The sequence below is a fragment of the Leptodactylus fuscus genome, chromosome 3 (genome assembly GCF_031893055.1).
Source record: "Leptodactylus fuscus isolate aLepFus1 chromosome 3, aLepFus1.hap2, whole genome shotgun sequence".
Lineage (NCBI taxonomy): Eukaryota > Metazoa > Chordata > Amphibia > Anura > Leptodactylidae > Leptodactylus > Leptodactylus fuscus.
The window spans coordinates 228,636,065-228,654,853 of NC_134267.1; the positions used below are offsets into that span (position 1 = coordinate 228,636,065).

At 45.7% G+C, this 18,789-nt stretch overlaps 1 protein-coding gene across 1 annotated transcript in view; it reads right to left on the minus strand.

The window, feature by feature from the left end:
- Window positions 1–256: 256 nt before the first annotated feature.
- LOC142198311 (cytochrome P450 2K1-like) overlaps window positions 257–18,789 on the minus strand; it is a 37,236-nt gene continuing 18,703 nt past the window's right edge. The window contains exons 3-9 of the mRNA XM_075269283.1: window positions 15,427–15,576; window positions 13,711–13,871; window positions 12,295–12,468; window positions 3,510–3,651; window positions 2,852–3,036; window positions 656–797; window positions 257–467 (exon numbers count right to left, since the gene is read on the minus strand). Coding sequence (XP_075125384.1) covers window positions 286–467; window positions 656–797; window positions 2,852–3,036; window positions 3,510–3,651; window positions 12,295–12,468; window positions 13,711–13,871; window positions 15,427–15,576 — 1,136 coding nt within the window. The 3' untranslated portion in view covers window positions 257–285. The remainder of the gene's footprint in view (window positions 468–655; window positions 798–2,851; window positions 3,037–3,509; window positions 3,652–12,294; window positions 12,469–13,710; window positions 13,872–15,426; window positions 15,577–18,789) is intronic.

Below are 18,789 nucleotides of genomic sequence, written 5' to 3' on the forward strand. Positions count from 1 at the left end.
GTCAGAATTATTAAGAGGCCTTGGCTTGGAGCCAGAATTGAAATCAAGGCTAGTCACGGATTTGCCAATAAGTCACTGTCTTCTTTTATTGGCCATAGCTAGGTTACATCCATTTAGAGTTATACTTTATGTATTTGATGGGTATAATTATGGGATTATCTACATAATAGAACTAGAAAACTCTAGAACATTCTAGAACATTTCTACTAGTAAATGGACTTGTATTGCCCCCCATTATATTACATTGGAAGGCCACTTGTATCACCACAACCTGACATATCTACTCTAAAATCGAGGCAATGCACACATCATTTGCTGTTTTGGTGCATTTGTTATTCCGACAATAGATGACAGGTCCACACTAGTCACCCCCGGAGGGAGGCGGAAGGTGAATTTCTGGAGTAGGCTTGTAAAAAAGATGAAGAGCTCCATCTTGGCGAGTGTTTCCCCAGCACAAGCTCTGCGACCTGAAACAGAAGTGATGTCAGACATTCCCCAAAATGATATAAATACAAAGTAAACTGACCCTGCAAAAAAACTACACCCGTATTTGGAAATATAAAACATTACGTGTCAGAATAGGGCAACTCCAAGCAAATTTTATTTTCAAAGTTTTAGATTTTTGTTAAGGTGTTAAAACGTAACAAAAACTTACCGGCAGAAAATGGCATGAAGGCCTCCTTCTTCATGAAGTGTCCATTGCCATCAAGAAAATGGTTTGGATAAAAATCATCAGGTTTTTCAAACTGCGTCTTGTCTCTCAATACAGATGACAATAGTGGGATTATAAAGGTCCCCTGTATTAACAATGAATACAAAAATTAATACAAAAAATACAAAGTTTTCAAGAGTAGTAAGGCCCGGTTCACATCTGCGTTCGATAATCCGTTTAGGGAGTTCACATGGGGACCCCCAAATGGACTACCAAACGCATTGACAAGCGGTGAGCTTATGAAAGCACACGGACTCCATAGACTATAATGGGGTCCGTGTGCTTACCGCGTGGTGGAGGCCATGTGTGTGGAGGCCACGCGGAAAGCACACGGACCTCATTATAGTCTATGAAGTCCATGTGCTTTCACTGCTCACCGCGTTCGGTAGTCCGTTTGAGGGGTCCCCATGCGGACTCCCAAAACGCATTTCTGTACGCAGATATAAACTGGGCCTAAGAGTAGGTTATGTTGTACTAAACTACTTCTCTCAGTAGGACTACACCTGACCACATACGGTACTCCATTACAATATACAGTGTTGTCCAAAAGTATTGGCACCCCTGCAATTCTGTCAGATAATACTCGTTGTCTTCCAGAAAATGATTGCAAGCACAAACTCTTTGGTAATATCTTCATTTATTTTGCTTGCAATTAAAAAACATAAAAGAGAATGAAAAAAGTCAAATCATTGATCATTTTACACAAAACTCCAAAACTGGTCCGGACAGAAGTATTGGCACCCTCAGTCTAATACTTGGTAGCACAACCTTTAGACACAATAACTGCGCACAACCGCTTCCGGTAACCATCAATGAGTTTCTTACAAGGCTCTGCTGGAATCTTAGACCATTCTTCTTTGGCAAACTGCTCCAGGTCCCTGAGATGTGAAGGGGGCCTTCTCCAAACTGCCATCAAGAGATCTCTCCACAGGTGTTCTATGGGATTCAGGGCTGGACTCATTGCTGCCACTTTACAAGTCTCCAGGGCTTTCTCTCACCACCATTTTCTAGTGCTGACCTGAAGTGTGTTTTGGGTCATTGTCCTGCTGGAAGACCCCTGACCTCTGAGGGAGACCCAGCTTTCTCACACTGGGCCCTACATTATGCTGCACAATGTGTTGGTCGTCTTCAGACTTCATAATGCCATGCACACGGTCAAGCAGTCCAGTGCCAGAGGCAGCAAAGCAACCCCAAAACATCAGGAACCTCCGCCATGTCTGACTGTAGGGACCGTGTTCTTTTCTTTGAAGGCCTCTTTTTTTTTTCCTGTAAACTCTATGTTGAGGCCTTTTCCTACTTTTGTCTCCTCTGACCAGAGAACATTCTTCCAAAACGTTTTTGGCTTTCTCAGGTAAGTTTTGGCAAACTTCAGCCTGGCTTATGTCTCTGGGTAAGAAGTGGGGTCTTCCTGGGTCTCCTACCATACAGTCCCTTCTCATTCAGACGCTGACGCTGGATAGTACGGGGTGACACTGTTGTACCCTCAGACTGCAGGGCAGCTTGAACTTGTTTGGATGTTAGTCGAGGTTCTTTATCCACCATCCGCACAATCTTGCGTTGAAATCTCTCGTCACATCTAGGGAGGTTAGCCACAGTGCCATGGGCTTTAAACTTCTTGATGACGCTGCGCATGGTAGACACAGGAACATTCAGGTCTTTGGAGATGGACTTGGCAATAGTTTGTGAATTAGGTTTGGCATCCTATTGCATACAATTTGGTTATTATTGAATAGGCACTCTTTGAGTGCCTGTTCATTTGAAAATTGCACTGTCCCTGCTCTATTGACCATATACTTTGGATTTGACACATGTGACCTCTACATTTGGTGAGGTTCACCCATCTCAAACTAGAAGCAGCTTCTTCCTACAAGTACTAAAAAAACATCTGCTGGATCATTTTATGAAGAAAGCAGAAGAACCTCAAGTATGTAACAGCAAAATCTTAGAAAATCGTATTCCCATCACAGACATTTATAGGACATATGCAAGATATGTCATGCTTTGAACCTGCCCTATCTGTGGAAGGACCATCCCTGATGTGTTCCCAATTCGCCTTGTAATACTGACAAATCCAGGCCATTGCAATGGTTGGTTTATGGAAAGAGCCGAGCTCACCGACCTCAAAAAAATATTTCTTACTTTTGGAATAAAATATCCTTTAAAGGTGACATCTTTGGTTGTCTCATGAGGCAGATTCATGGGCACAATGTCAGCGAACCTCTGGATTTCATGTATTACTGCATTTGTAAAGGGCATCTGTCCTCGGTGGCTGTACATGGGCTGTGCAGATCCAATGACTCTTGATATCTCCTCCTGAACTTTTTCTAAGTAAAATAAAGAAAAAAATAACACTCAAATAAAATCCAGCATATTTTTGACTGTTTCTGTAGCCCATTCTCCTCAATGTACTATTAAGTCAGGAGTGGGCGCCTGTTCCTATAGACAGATTTAAAGGGGTCGGCCACTTTCAGACCAATGTTGACAAACAAATGTACAATAAAAAGATATACAATTTTCCAGTTGACTCGTTCCTGAAAAAGATAGAGACGGCACTGGTGAGTTCTCTCGCAGCATTGGGGACGCCCCCAGTGCTGTTTGAGCGCTGGGGCCCGCCCCCTGTGCTGTGAGAGAACTAATTTGCATACCAACAAAAAACGGGATTTCTATGGAACGACGGTGTGGAGAAGACATCTAAAGTTGGAGAAGAACAGCCTTTCTTAAAGCTATTCCTAAGTGGTAGGCAGAAAAAAATGAGTTTTAATGATAGGATCCTTTTAATATGAAACACTTTAGATACCTTGGATTTCTGGATATTTTATCATCAGTAGAAGTCCCCAGCGCAGTGTTGTGGAAGATGTCTCCATTCCTGCAGAAAACAAGTTCCTTACAACTCTTGTCAAATTGCCATTGTGAAAGTAGGATTGGGAGTTCCCAGCCTCCTGCAATATAATCCAGTATACAAAGTGAGTTCCAGTATATCCAGAATAAGATGCTACTAGACAATATGTCCTAACAATCACTTTCACTGACAGAGACTAGGTTACTGGATATGAGGTAGTATTGGAAAATGACCATCGACTGAATGCAATATTTTCTGGTATGCATCCCATAATTTTATTTGCCTTGGCAGCAGCTGCCTGGCACTGGTCACTAAAGGTAAGCTTGCTGTCAACCAGAATCCCAAAGTCTTTTTCAGTGGCAGTCTTACTTAGTAATTTACTATTAAGTACATAGTCATACATTTTATTTTGTCAACCAAAGTGCATTACCTTACATTTGTCAAGATTAAACTTCATTTGCTAAGTCTCCGCCCATGCTTCCAGTTTCCTTAGATCCCCTTGTAATATTCTACTGTCCTCCTCATTGTTAATTACCATACAAAGTTTAGTATCATCTGCAAATATGGACACCCTGCTTTGTAAACCCTCTACCAGGTCATTAATAAAGATATTAAACAAGAGAGGACCTAATACTGACCCTTGTGGCACCCCACTGGTGACTGTGACCCCTCCAATACTGACCCCTGTGGCACCCCACTGGTGACTGTGGCCCAGTCTGAATATTTACCATTAACAAGTACCCTTTGTTTCCTATCAGTGAGTCAGTTGGGAACCCAAATGCATATATTTTCCCGAAGTCAACATTCTCATTTTGCATAACAACCATTTATGTGATACAGAATCAAATGCCTTTGAGAAGTCCAGGTACACCACGTCTACTGCATTACCCATGTGCAGATACACCATGTCTACTGCATCACCCATGTCCAGATACACCACGTCCACTGCATTACCCATGTCCAGATACACCACGTCTACTGCATTACACATGTCCAGGTACACCACGTCTACTGCATTACCCATGTGCAGATACACCACATCCACTGCATCACCCATGTCCAGATACACCACGTCCACTGCATTACCCATGTCCAGATACACCACGTCTACTGCATTACACATGTCCAGATACACCACGTCTACTGCATTACACATCTCTGGATACACCACGTCCACTGCATTCCCCATGTCCAGATACACCACGTCTACTGCATTCCCCATGTCCAGCCTTGAACTGACCTCCTCATAGAAGCTGATCAGATTAGTTTGACAGGACCGATTCCTCATAAACCCATGCTGATTTGGTGTTATAAGATTATTTACATTGAGATACTCCAGGATAGCATCTCTTAGAAAGCCCTCAAATATCTTTCCCACCACAGAAGTAAAACTTACTAACCTATAGTTCCCAGGTTCACTTTTAGACCCCTTTGTGACTATTGACACCACATTTGCTATGGACCAGTTCTATGGAACAGACCGTCATTACTGAATCCTTAAGTATTAGATATACAGTAAGGGTCTGTCTATTGCTGCCCTTGGTGATTTCTCTATTTTAGAATTTTGAAGGCGACTCCGCACTTCCTCCTGAGTTAAACAGGTGACATTTACAGAATGATAATCTACTGGAAATTATTTGGGTAGTAATTCAAGGGAAAAACAATGATAAGGACATCATACTAGGCGTTTATTACAGACCACCAGGACAGACAGAAGACATGGATGAGATTTTTTCACAGCAAATGACCACGCTCTCAAAGAAACATGAAATAGTGATCATGGGAGACTTCAATTACCCTGACATTCATTGGGAAACCCACACAGTCAAGAGTAAAAGCTCCATCAAATTTTTATCCTCTCTAGCAGACAACTTCATTGCCCAGCTAGTAGAAGAAAACACGAGAGGAACATCCATTTTGGACCTAGTCCTAACCAACAAAGAGCACATGGTTAAGGGACTATGGGTAGCAGGGACACTGGGATTCAGCGATCATGCTATACTTGAGTTTGGGGTTGCAAGAAGAAGAAGACCTGAGAAGACACAGACTTCAAGGCTCGACTTTAGCAGGGCAGACTTCAAGAGCCTGAAGGCAAGGGTTAGCAGAATTCCATGGTGCAAAATTCTTAAGCACAAAAATGCACATGAAGGGTGGGAAATCTTCCGTAGGGAAATCATTAAAGCACAGGAACTAACAATACCTAGAAGGAAGAAAAATGGGAAGCACCTAAAAATATCAGGATGGATGACCAAAAAATTACATAACCTGCTAAAAAGGAAAAAGGAAACATACAAAAAGTGGAAGATGGGAACTATACCTAAGGAAGAGTACACAGCAGTCTGCAGACTCTGCAAGACAAGCATCAAAGGAGCTAAGGCTGAACACGAATTGAAGCTTGCAAAAGAGGCAAAGAGTAAGGTAAAAGGATTTTGGGGATATGTTAAAAGCAAAAGAAAAGTGAAGGAGACCATTGGAGTCCTGAAGAATGACAAAGGAGAAACAGTTAACATGGTGGAACAGCAGGTGGAGCTACTAAATTCATATTTTGTATCCGTCTTCTCCCAAGAATCTAATGGAAATATCGACATTAATGGTGATGGAGATGAGGGGAAGGAGGACTCCAAGCTGACTATAAGCAAAGGTCTGGTAAGAGAGCACTTAGCCAAGTTACAGGAAACCAAGTCCCCAGGACCAGATGATTTACACCCTAGAGTCCTGAAAGAGATAGCAGAGGAAATAACAGAACCCCTTGCTATAATCTTCGGTAAGTCATGGGAAACAGGAGTGGTCCCTTTAGATTGGAAAAGGGCAAATGTTGTCCCCATCTACAAAAAGGGGAAAAGGGACGATCCAGGAAATTACAGGCCGGTAAGTCTGACCTCGATAGCAGGAAAAATCTTTGAGCAAATTGTCAAAGAACATTTACTTCGGTACCTGGATGAGAAGGCATTAATTAACCAGAGCCAGCACGGCTTTATGACCAATAAATCTTGTCAGACTAACCTGATTTCCTTCTACAACAAAATCACTGAATGGTTGGACCAAGGGAATGCCGTGGACATAGTATATCTTGACTTCAGTAAGGCATTTGATAAAGTATCACATAACCTTCTTATTGAAAAAATGATTAAGTATGGCTTTGACAAAAAATCAGTTAGGTGGATTCACAACTGGCTTAATGATCGGGCACAACGAGTAATACTAAATGGCTACACATCGAACTGGAAGAAAGTCAAAAGCGGGGTGCCGCAGGGCTCTGTTCTGGGCCCAGTACTTTTTAATATCTTTATAAATGATCTGGACGATGGAATTATTGGGGAACTCATAAAATTTGCAGATGATACGAAGATAGGAGGAATAGCCAACACTAGAGAGGAGAGAGAGTGTATTCAAAAGGACTTAGACACACTGGAACAATGGGCTGAGGCGAACAAAATGGTATTTAACAGGGACAAATGCAAAGTTCTACATCTGGGTAACAGAAATGTAAAAAACATATATAGTATGGGAGGAATAGAACTAAGTGATAGCATAGGGGAAAAGGACTTGGGCATAATAGTAGATCACAAATTCAACATGAGCCAACAGTGCGGTGCTGCTGCAAAAAAGGCTAATACAATTCTGGGATGTATTAAGACAAGCATTGAATCTAGATGAAGAGAGGTCATTATTCCGCTGTACTCTTCCCTGGTCAGACCACACCTGGAATACTGTGTACAGTTCTGGGCGCCTCAATTCAAGAAAGACATCGATATATTGGAGCAAGTCCAGAGAAGAGCAACCAAAATGGTGGAAGGTCTGCAAACCATGTCCTATGAGGAGCGGCTAAAAGAACTGGGATTGTTTAGTTTGCAGAAGAGAAGGCTGAGGGGAGATTTAATAGCAGTCTACAAATATCTGAAAGGTAGTCACAGTGCAGAGGGATCTACCCTATTCTCATTAGCACAAGGAAGTACAAGAAGCAATGGGATGAAACTAAAAGGAAAGAGATACAGATTAGACATTAGGAAAAACTTTCTGACAGTGAGGGTAGTGAGAGAGTGGAATAGGCTGCCACGGGAGGTGGTGGGCGCTCCATCAATGGAAATCTTCAAGCGGAATCTGGATAAACATTTAGCTGGGATGATTTAGGAAAACCTGCACTCGCAGGGGGTTGGACCCGATGGCCCTTGAGGTCCCTTCCAACTCTACCAAAAGAAAAAAAAAAAAAAAAAAAGTAAAAAAGAGAATTTACATGTCATGTCTTTGGTATTTGGAATTTGCTATGTAAATACTTTAGGTAAGAAGGCATTTAATAGTTGTGCCTTTTCCTCATCCTCCTCCACCATTACACCCAGATTATTTCAGAAAGAGGGCCAACATTGTCAGTTTTTAGTTTCTCATTAATTATGTAGCTGGAAAATAATTTTGGATTACTTTTACCTTCCTTGACAATAATTATCTGCCTCAATCTTTGCCCACCTTGGTCTTTTACACAATTTATTTTTCTCTTAATTTTCTTCTACCATCTTGGATCTCCCAAAGCTCTCTAGTATTCAGTTCTTCTTGTATCCGCCTCACTGCAGCAGGTCTGTACTGAGCCACAGACATCAATAGCAGATGCCTGAATGACAGTGTTACGGTTCTGTGTATATATTTAAAAATAATATTTTTAAATGACAGACCCGCTAGTCTGCAAGGCACTGCAGCGACGTCCACAGGCCCAGATGGGCAGCTGTAAGGTCTGAACAGTATGCTACCAGTTAAACTGCACTGGAAGTCATGTGGCATGGTATACAATGTGAACGAGCTGCAACAAAACCCTGCCAGTTAACCTCACTGGACAGGTGCACACTATAGTTGAAACAGCAAGGTTGCCAAGGGTTAAACTTCACCCCAGGTCAGCAACAAAACATTCTTCTGCAATAGCTAGGAGCTAATAAGCAGCGCTGCACCTCCCATGAGGCGACCTGAAGCAACCGCTTCAGGCGGCGCTATGTCAAGGCCCCGGAGAGGGCGGCATTTTTGCTTACCTAAGCCAGTCCAGGACTAGCTGTCCTGGACTGGCTTAGCACCGAGCGGTGGATTGGGGAGGCCGCCAGTGGGGCGGGCGTGTCTGTGGGTGGGTTCGTGAGAGCAGGAAACAGCGGCGTTCTGTGGCTGCCCAGGGATCCCCGGTGTCTGTTTGTTCACAGCGCAGGCTGAGAGTTATCTCTGGACACTGTGGCAGCCCCGCCTGCCAGTGTCCGGAGATGACTCTCAGCCTGCACTGTGAACAAGCAGACACCGGGGATCCCTGCATCCCGCGATCGACCCATATGTCCTTTGCGATCGACCAGTAGATCGCGATCGACGTATTGGGCACCCCTGCTCTACACACTCGGCCATAGGCATGCCCCTTCAACTCTTTTTGTCTCTCCACTCGCTCTCCTCTGCCACATGTAGGTCACTCGCTCTCCTCTGCTACATATAGGTCACTCGCTCTCCTCTGCTACATATAGGTCACTCGCTCTCCTCTGCTACATATACGTCACTCGCTCTCCTCTGCTACATATACGTCACTCGCTCTCCTCTGCTACATATAGGTCACTCGCTCTCCTCTGCTACATATAGGTCACTCGCTCTCCTCTGCTACATATAGGTCACTCGCTCTCCTCTGCTACATATAGGTCACTCGCTCTCCTCTGCTACATATAGGTGACTCGCTCTCCTCTGCCGCATATAGGTCACTCGCTCTCATCTGCCACATATAGGTCACTCGCTCTCCTCTGCTACATATAGGTCACTCGCTCTCCTCTGCCACATATAGGTCACTCGCTCTCCTCTGCTCATATAGGTCTCTGGCTCTCCTCTGCTACATATAGGTCACTCGCTCTCCTCTGCTACATATACGTCACTCGCTCTCTTCTGCAACATATAGGTCACTCGCTCTCCTCTGCCACATATAGGTCACTCGCTCTCCTCTGCTCATATAGGTCTCTGGCTCTCCTCTGCTACAAATAGGTCACTCACTCTCCTCTGCTACATATACGTCACTCGCTCTCCTCTGAAACATATAGGTCTCTGGCTCTCCTCTGCTACATATAGGTCACTCGCTCTCCTCTGCTACATATAGGTCACTCGCTCTCTTCTGCAATATATAGGTCTCTCCATCTCCTCTGCTACATATAGGTCTCTCGCTCTCCTCTGCTACATATAGGTCACTCGCTCTCCTCTGCTACATATAGGTCACTCGCTCTCCTCTGCTACATATAGGTCACTCGCTCTCCTCTGCTGCATATAGGTCACTCGCTCTCCTCTGCTACATATAGGTCTCTGGCTCTCCTCTGCTACATATAGGTCACTCGCTCTCCTCTGCTACATATACGTCACTCGCTCTCCTCCGAAACATATAGGTCTCTGGCTCTCCTCTGCTACATATAGGTCACTCGCTCTCCTCTGCTACATATACGTCACTCGCTCTCTTCTGCAAAATATAGGTCACTCGCTCTCCTCTGCTACATATAGGTCACTCGCTCTCCTCTGCTACATATAGGTCACTCGCTCTCCTCTGCTACATATAGGTCACTCACTCTCCTCTGCTACATATACGTCACTCGCTCTCCTCTGCTACATATACGTCACTCGCTCTCTTCTGCAACATATAGCTCACTCGCTCTCCTCTGCTACATATAGGTCACTCGCTCTCCTCTGCTACATATAAGTCACTCGCTCTCCTCTGCTACATATAGGTCACTCGCTCTCCTCTGCTACATATACGTCACTCGCTCTCCTCTGCTACATATACGTCACTCGCTCTCCTCTGCTACATATAGGTCACTCGCTCTCCTCTGCTACATATATGTCACTCGCTCTCTTCTGCAACATATAGGTCACTCTCTCTCCTCTGCTACATATAGGTCTCTCGCTCTCCTCTGCTACATATAGGTCTCTCGCTCTCCTCTGCTACATATACGTCACTCGCTCTCCTCTGCTACATATACGTCACTCGCTCTCCTCTGCTACATATAGGTCACTCGCTCTCCTCTGCTACATATAGGTCACTCGCTCTCCTCTGCTACATATAGGTAACTCACTCTCCTCTGCTACATATACGTTGCTCGCTCTCCTCTGCTACATATAGGTCTCTCGCTCTCCTCTGCTACATATAGGTCACTCGCTCTCCTCTGCTACATATAGGTCACTCGCTCTCCTCTGCTACATATACATCACTCGCTCTCCTCTGCTACATATAGGTCACTCGCTCTCCTCTGCTGCATATAGGTCACTCGCTCTCATCTGCCGCATATAGGTCACTCGCTCTCCTCTGCCACATATAGGTCACTCGCTCTCCTCTGCCACATATAGGTCTCTGGCTCTCCTCTGCTACATATAGGTCACTCGCTCTCCTCTGCTACATATAGGTCACTCGCTCTCCTCTGCTACATATAGGTCACTCGCTCTCCTCTGCTACATATAGGTCACTCGCTCTCCTCTGCTACATATAGGTCTCTCGCTCTCCTCTGCTACATATAGGTCACTCGCTCTCCTCTGCTACATATAGGTCACTCGCTCTCCTCTGCTACATATAGGTCTCTCGCTCTCCTCTGCTACATATAGGTCACTCGCTCTCCTCTGCTACATATAGGTCACTCGCTCTCCTCTGCTACATATAGGTCACTCGCTCTCCTCTTCTACATATAGGTCACTCGCTCTCCTCTGCTACATATAGGTCACTCGCTCTCCTCTGCTACATATAGGTCACTCGCTCTCCTCTGCTACATATAGGTCACTCGCTCTCCTCTGCTACATATAGGTCACTCGCTCTCCTCTGCTACATATAGGTCACTCGCTTTCCTCTGCTACATATAGGTCACTCGCGCCGCACCACCCATGAGGTGACCTGAAGCGACCGCTTCAGGCGGCGCTATGTCAGGGCCCCAGGGAGCGCGGCATTTTTGCTGTCCTGGATTGGCTTAGCACCGAGCGGTGGATTGGGAAGGCCGCTGAAGCAGCGCTGCTCCAACAGCCTCCCCTCACGCTCAGGCAGAGAGCAGGTCCTCTCCGTGCCTGCTCTCTGCCTGCGAACGCCGCTAAGCCCCGCCCCCTTTGCTTCGCCCCCTCCTCCAGGGGGTGGGCGGCTTTCTGTCATTCGCCTCGGGCGGCGAAAAGGGGTAGGTTCACCCCTGCTAATAAATTAGTAGACAGTTAAATAAGCTACTGATTCCCACTGGCAGAGCCAAGGAATCCTACCTAGATCCCTAGAGACTGCTGCTACAATTAACTGGAACCTGGCCCTAACCTCCTGTCTTAAGATACTTAGTCAAAGTGTGAGCACCGGGCGGGCGTCCATATAAAGGCTAGTCCCCGCCCAGTAGGGCGGTGGCCATGATGTCACCGATCATGCTCAGTACGGGCAAAATGGGACTTAGCCTCTGAGCGGCTCCAAAATGTCTGAGCATGCTCAGTGGGACGAAAGCTGGACTTAGACTCCAGACACTTCACTGCACGATGCCGAGGGTTGCAGTGGCCCGCAGGTGGCGCTGTGCGCTGGACGGGAACCCTGCGGGACCAAATCCTAACAGACAGATCCAGAAGCTGAACACATCCTACTCACCGTTGTATTTAACATATCTGCATCCTAAGGTTAATGTTGAACGATGACATACAGCCATCTTTCCTCCAGAGCATTCTGGCATTCCTTCAGGTTTCTACACAACTCTTGGGTGCCATGGCATCCACTTTAAGAATTGCTACCTTAAGATAACTTATATGGACTCCTTACCTCTTTTTGTCTTACAAGAAATGCGTCAATAAAACTTCTCTGATCGTTCTCATCCAAGTTCTTCAGATGTTCTACAAATGTCTTCGTAATAAACTTACATTGTTCCTCTACATTCCGCAGCATTGTTTTATGACTTCCGGGGAAAATCTCCAGAAATGGGAACATGTTATAAAGCTGTAAAAATAAATGAAGAAACAAAAATTTTTCAAAAAATCTACGCCTTTCTATTACAATTGGGGTAAAAAGGGAACGAGCAAAGAAATATTTCATTATAGCTTAGCAGTCATTACTTTTTTTAATTTCTTATTGCTTGTGAAGTCCTACTGTATTCTGCAGCCGTGGGCTGAGATGACATCACTCATCTAATTTGTTATGGCCCTATCACTCAGGTTGAGCAACAGGAACGAGCCATAACAGATATTCTTGCTCCTATTCATTGGACCCTGTAAGCATGTCCCTAATGTTAGGACTGTGAGGCAGGGGTGGCCAAGAGAGCAGGGTCACAGCCTGTTCCGCTGTCACTGCTCATTCCAGCATAGCAGGGGTTAATTCCCTTGCAGTCTTCGGGCGCGGTCAGTCTGCTGACTGACACTGGTGTCAGCCTATGAGCACCTGGTTTGGGCACCTGGGCTGGCTGATCATGCTTTTAATTAGGCAGGTTTTGGCAGCCCGTTGCTCTAGCCTCAAATTCCAAATGCCATATGTGCAAGTCTGTGCAAGACACTAGTTTTGACGCTAGCTGCCTCAGTTAGGTAGGTAGAGAGACTCTCCACCCTTTTAGTTAAAATTGTGGCAATCTCTCCTTTATTTAGTATTGTGGAATCTCCTACCTAAGGCAGGCTGTTACCTGTGATGCTGCAACTGCAGGTAGCTGTAGTGGGTGCTGCCCAGAAAGCTACTAGGAGCACACGGTCATACTTTATGGTTGTCCTGCAGTGGTGTAACTGCAAGACTTCAGTTTTCATTTAAGCGCCTGCTTTGTTCTGCAGTGGCAGCTCCCCTGTGAGGTAACAGGGAGCATTTAGTTTGTGGTGTAGCCCGGCAGTGAGGCTAACTGTCTGGCCATGTTCACACCAGTGTGCTCTACAGTTCAGAGTCCAGTTGGGCTCTGTAGGCTTTGTTTATTTTAGTTTTTTTAAGCAAGCCTGCCAACCGTAACACCTAACCACTCAACAAATGAGCAAATGCTCAATTATCAGAATATTCTATTGTTTATGTTTCCATAAACACAGCACATCTCTCTCCGACTCAAGGACTCATGTGCAACAGCCCCGTATAGGTACACCCCTATTCTCTAAATAATGACTTGCACCTAAATACCCAGCCTTCAAAATTTTGTATTTTCCATGTTGTATTTTCCAGACTTGTATTTTATCATCATCAGTATAAAGATATGTAGGAGGTCGGGGATATTACCGAAACCATTTTCGATCCTGTTAGTCTGACATTCTCATTTATTAGAGTCATTAGTCTCAGAAATTGGGGGTCATCGTAGTCCATTCTATATCCGAGTAATATTGATACGATTATATTTGCCACACAAGCATTCAGGATCATCGTATACTCAAATGGTTTTCCTAAATGAAATAAAAATAAACCAAATTTAGTGATGAGATATGAAAATCATAACATTACTCATTCACCCAACACTCAATGGGAACCATTATTGATACTGATAGTAAAAGGACCATCTATTGATTTCTTCAAAGGGATAACAATATAGTCAACCCGAAGAATGGGCCTAATCAGGAGGGAGCCTCGCGCCATGGATGCCGCAGATGAGTCAGCTGCGGAAACCACGGCAAGATAGGGCAGCTCACTTCTTTTTTCTGCTACTAGCTAGAAAAAAAAAAGAAGCTAGCGGCTCCCATTAGGGTTGAGTCAATCTTGAGATTTCAGGATCGTTTTTAAAATCTGATTTTCAATAATTTTCCAGCCGATCCCGATCGTGAAATTTGCTTGATCGCCGATCGGTATCCGATCTTTCCCGATCGCTCAACCCTAATGTTAGCTTTTCCCACAATGATTGGCCAGTAGCCAAGCATTGTGAGAACTAATGTGAGACCTCAATCCCACTGAAAAAGATCGGGATTGCCTATCGGAATCCGATCTTTTACGATCCCGATTGCTCAACCCTTGTCAATTGGAGTGGTTTTTTTTAGGCTGATTTTGAGGCAGATTCCGCTTCAAAATCCGCTCCAAAAAACTACATGTGAACATACCCTTAATAGTTAATGACAGCTTTGCCAGTTTAATTGACAGCTTATCTTCCTATCAGGTCTGGGGTGGGTTCTTCCTTCCTATTTATTATTTGCTCTCATTCACATTGGTGCTTTCTATTGCCTTGTGCTTGCTGGCTATTTTCTCTTGCTGTTTTGTTACCTGTATTGTTATTTCTGATCTCTGGCTTTACCTGTGACTATTCTCTTGTATTATGATTTTGTACTACGTTACTCGACTGTTACCGAACCCTTGGCTATCTGACCTCCCTTTTGTTGCTGTTTGCTTTGTTTGAGTTCTATGTTCTCTCCTATATTTAGGAAGGGTTTGGCTGCCCAGTTGTCGTTTGACGCCAAGGACAGTTCAGGCAAGGAGGCAGGGATGGGGGAGGGGGTTAGCTTAGGGCTCATTGTCTTGTCATGCCCCTTTCCCCAGGATTCACCAGAAGCTACTAGGTAATTGCTCCTCTAGCAATCTCCTAGCATTTGTATATTGTAGATGTAAACACACAGGGGTAGGCAAGAGGAAGTTTAGCAGGTGCAAATAATAATTATATATATATATATATTTATTTATTTTTTATGTAGATTGTGAGCCCACATAGAGCTCACAATATACATTTTTTTCCCTATCAGTATGTCTTTTTTAAAATATGGGATGGAAATCTATGCAAACACGTGGAGAACATACAAACTCCTTGCAGATGTTTTTTTTGTCCTTGGTGGGATTTGAACACCAGGACTCCAGCGCTGCAAGGCTGCAGTGCTAACCACTGAGCCACCGTGTGGCCCCATAATAATAATAATATTTAAAGAGACAGAAGCAGGAACAGAACACAAAGGTAGCCAGTAAAAAAAGGTCTGCTAAGAAATGCAGTATGTGGCGAACACAAATCTCAGGCATTAAACATACCTTTAAAAGAAGCTAAGACATTTGTCAGGTGGACACATTCATCAGCAATTTTTTCTTCGATTGTACTCTTTCCCATGCCAAAATCTCGTAAGGTGCTTATTGTAAATCGTCTCATCGCCTTCCAGTTTTCACCTTGAGAAAAGAGGATCCCTGAAGAATATGAGAAACAGAACAGAAGCATATTTCTGATTTCAATTTTGAAATTAAATATTAATAACTAGAGATGAGCGAACAGTGTTCTATCGAACACATGTTCGATCGGATATCAGGGTGTTCGCCATGTTCGAATCGAATCGAACACCGCGTGGTAAAGTGCGCCAAAATTCGATTCCCCTCCCACCTTCCCTGGCGCCTTTTTTGCACCAATAACAGCGCAGGGTAGGTGGGACAGGAACTACGACACCGGGGGCATTGAAAAAAATCGGAAAAAGTCATTGGCTGCCGAAATCAGGTGACCTCCATTTTAGACGAATAGTGGATTTCAAATCCGGGTCATATGAGAATGTGAACTTTGTGACTATGAGACAGGGATAGCTGTACAGGCAGGGATAGCTAGGGATAACCTTTATTTAGGGGGGAATGTTATTAAAAATAACTTTTTGGGGCTCTATCGGGTGTGTAATTGTGATTTTTGTGAGATAAACTTTTTCCCATAGGGATGCATTGGCCAGCGCTGATTGGCCGAATTCCGTACTCTGGCCAATCAGTGCTGGCCAATGCATTCTATTAGCTTGATGAAGCAGAGTGTGCACAAGGGTTCAAGCGCACCCTCGGCTCTGATGTAGCAGAGCCGAGGCTGCACAAGGGTTCAAGCGCACCCTCGGCTCTGATGTAGCAGAGCCGAGGGTGCACTTGAACCCTTGTGCACCCTCGGCTCTGCTACATCAGAGCCGAGGGTGCGCTTGAACCCTTGTGCAGCCTCGGCTCTGCTACATCAGAGCCGAGGGTGCGCTTGAACCCTTGTGCACACTCTGCTTCATCAAGCTAATAGAATGCATTGGCCAGCGCTGATTGGCCAATGCATTCTATTAGCCCGATGAAGTAGAGCTGAATGTGTGTGCTAAGCACACACATTCAGCACTGCTTCATCACGCCAATACAATGCATTAGCCAGTGCTGATTGGCCAGAGTACGGAATTCGGCCAATCAGCGCTGGCTCTGCTGGAGGAGGCGGAGTCTAAGATCGCTCCACACCAGTCTCCATTCAGGTCCGACCTTAGACTCCGCCTCCTCCAGCAGAGCCAGCGCTGATTGGTCGAGTTCCGTACTCTGGCCAATCAGCGCTGGCCAATGCATTCTATTAGCCGATGAAGTAGAGCTGAATGTGTGTGCTTAGCACACACATTCAGCTCTACTTCATCGGGCTAATAGAATGCATTGGCCAATCAGCGCTGGCCAATGCATTCTATTAGCGTGAACTGAGCTTGCACAGGGGTTCTAGTGCACCCTCGGCTCTGCTACATCAGATTGCTACATCTGATGTAGCAGTGCCGAGTGTGCATCAGATGTGTAGTTGAGCAAAACTGACTCAGCACTGCTAAGTCTCTGCATTCACATAGGAATGCATTGGCCAGCCTTCGGCCAATCAGCGCTAGCTCTGCCGGAGGAGGCGGAGTCTAAGGTCGGACCTGAATGGAGACTGGTGTGGAGCGATCTTAGACTCCGCCTCCTCCAGCAGAGCCAGCGCTGATTGGCCGAATTCCGTACTCTGGCCAATCAGCACTGGCTAATGCATTGTGATGGCGTGATGAAGCAGTGCTGAATGTGTGTGCTTAGCACACACATTCAGCTCTACTTCATCGGGCTAATAGAATGCATTGGCCAATCAGCGCTGGCCAATGCATGAAGCAGAGTGTGCACAAGGGTTCAAGCGCACCCTCGGCTCTGATGTAGCAGAGCCGAGGCTGCACAAGGGTTCAAGCGCACCCTCGGCTCTGATGTAGCAGAGCCGAGGCTGCACAAGGGTTCAAGCGCACCCTCGGCTCTGATGTAGCAGAGCCGAGGCTGCACAAGGGTTCAAGCGCACCCTCGGCTCTGATGTAGCAGAGCCGAGGCTGCACAAGGGTTCAAGCGCACCCTCGGCTCTGATGTAGCAGAGCCGAGGCTGCACAAGGGTTCAAGCGCACCCTCGGCTCTGATGTAGCAGAGCCGAGGGTGCACAAGGGTTCAAGTGCACCCTCGGCTCTGCTACATCAGAGCCGATGGTGCGCTTGAACCCTTGTGCAGCCTCGGCTCTGCTACATCAGAGCCGAGGGTGCGCTTGAACCCTTGTGCACACTCTGCTTCATGCATTGGCCAGCGCTGATTGGCCAATGCATTCTATTAGCCCGATGAAGTAGAGCTGAATGTGTGTGCTAAGCACACACATTCAGCACTGCTTCATCACGCCAATACAATGCATTAGCCAGTGCTGATTGGCCAGAGTACGGAATTCGGCCAATCAGCGCTGGCTCTGCTGGAGGAGGCGGAGTCTAAGATCGCTCCACACCAGTCTCCATTCAGGTCCGACCTTAGACTCCGCCTCCTCCAGCAGAGCCAGCGCTGATTGGTCGAGTTCCGTACTCTGGCCAATCAGCGCTGGCCAATGCATTCTATTAGCGTGAACTGAGTTTGCACAGGGGTTCTAGTGCACCCTCGGCTCTGCTACATCAGATTGCTACATCTGATGTAGCAGTGCCGAGTGTGCATCAGATGTGTAGTTGAGCAAAACTGACTCAGCACTGCTAAGTCTCTGCATTCACATAGGAATGCATTGGCCAGCCTTCGGCCAATCAGCGCTGGCTCTGCCGGAGGAGGCGGAGTCTAAGGTCGGACCTGAATGGAGACTGGTGTGGAGCGATCTTAGACTCCGCCTCCTCCAGCAGAGCCAGCGCTGATTGGTCGAGTTCCGTACTCTGGCCAATCAGCACTGGCCAATGCATTTCTATGGGGAAAAGTTAGCTTGCGAAAATCGCAAACTGACAGGGATTTCCATGAAATAAAGTGACTTTTATGCCCCCAGACATGCTTCCCCTGCTGTCCCAGTGTCATTCCAGGGTGTTGGTATCATTTCCTGGGGTGTCATAGTGGACTTGGTGACCCTCCAGACACGAATTTGGGTTTCCCCCTTAACGAGTTTATGTTCCCCATAGACTATAATGGGGTTCGAAACCCATTCGAACACTCGAACAGTGAGCGGCTGTTCGAATCGAATTTCGAACCTCGAACATTTTAGTGTTCGCTCATCTCTATTAATAACTAAATAAATCGAATGGGTGGAAAAAATACAACTGAGGAGCGACCTAATAACTATGTTTAAATATATCAAAGACTTGTACAGAGATCTCTGCCAGGATCTCCTTATGCCCAGGAGTATAACTGCAA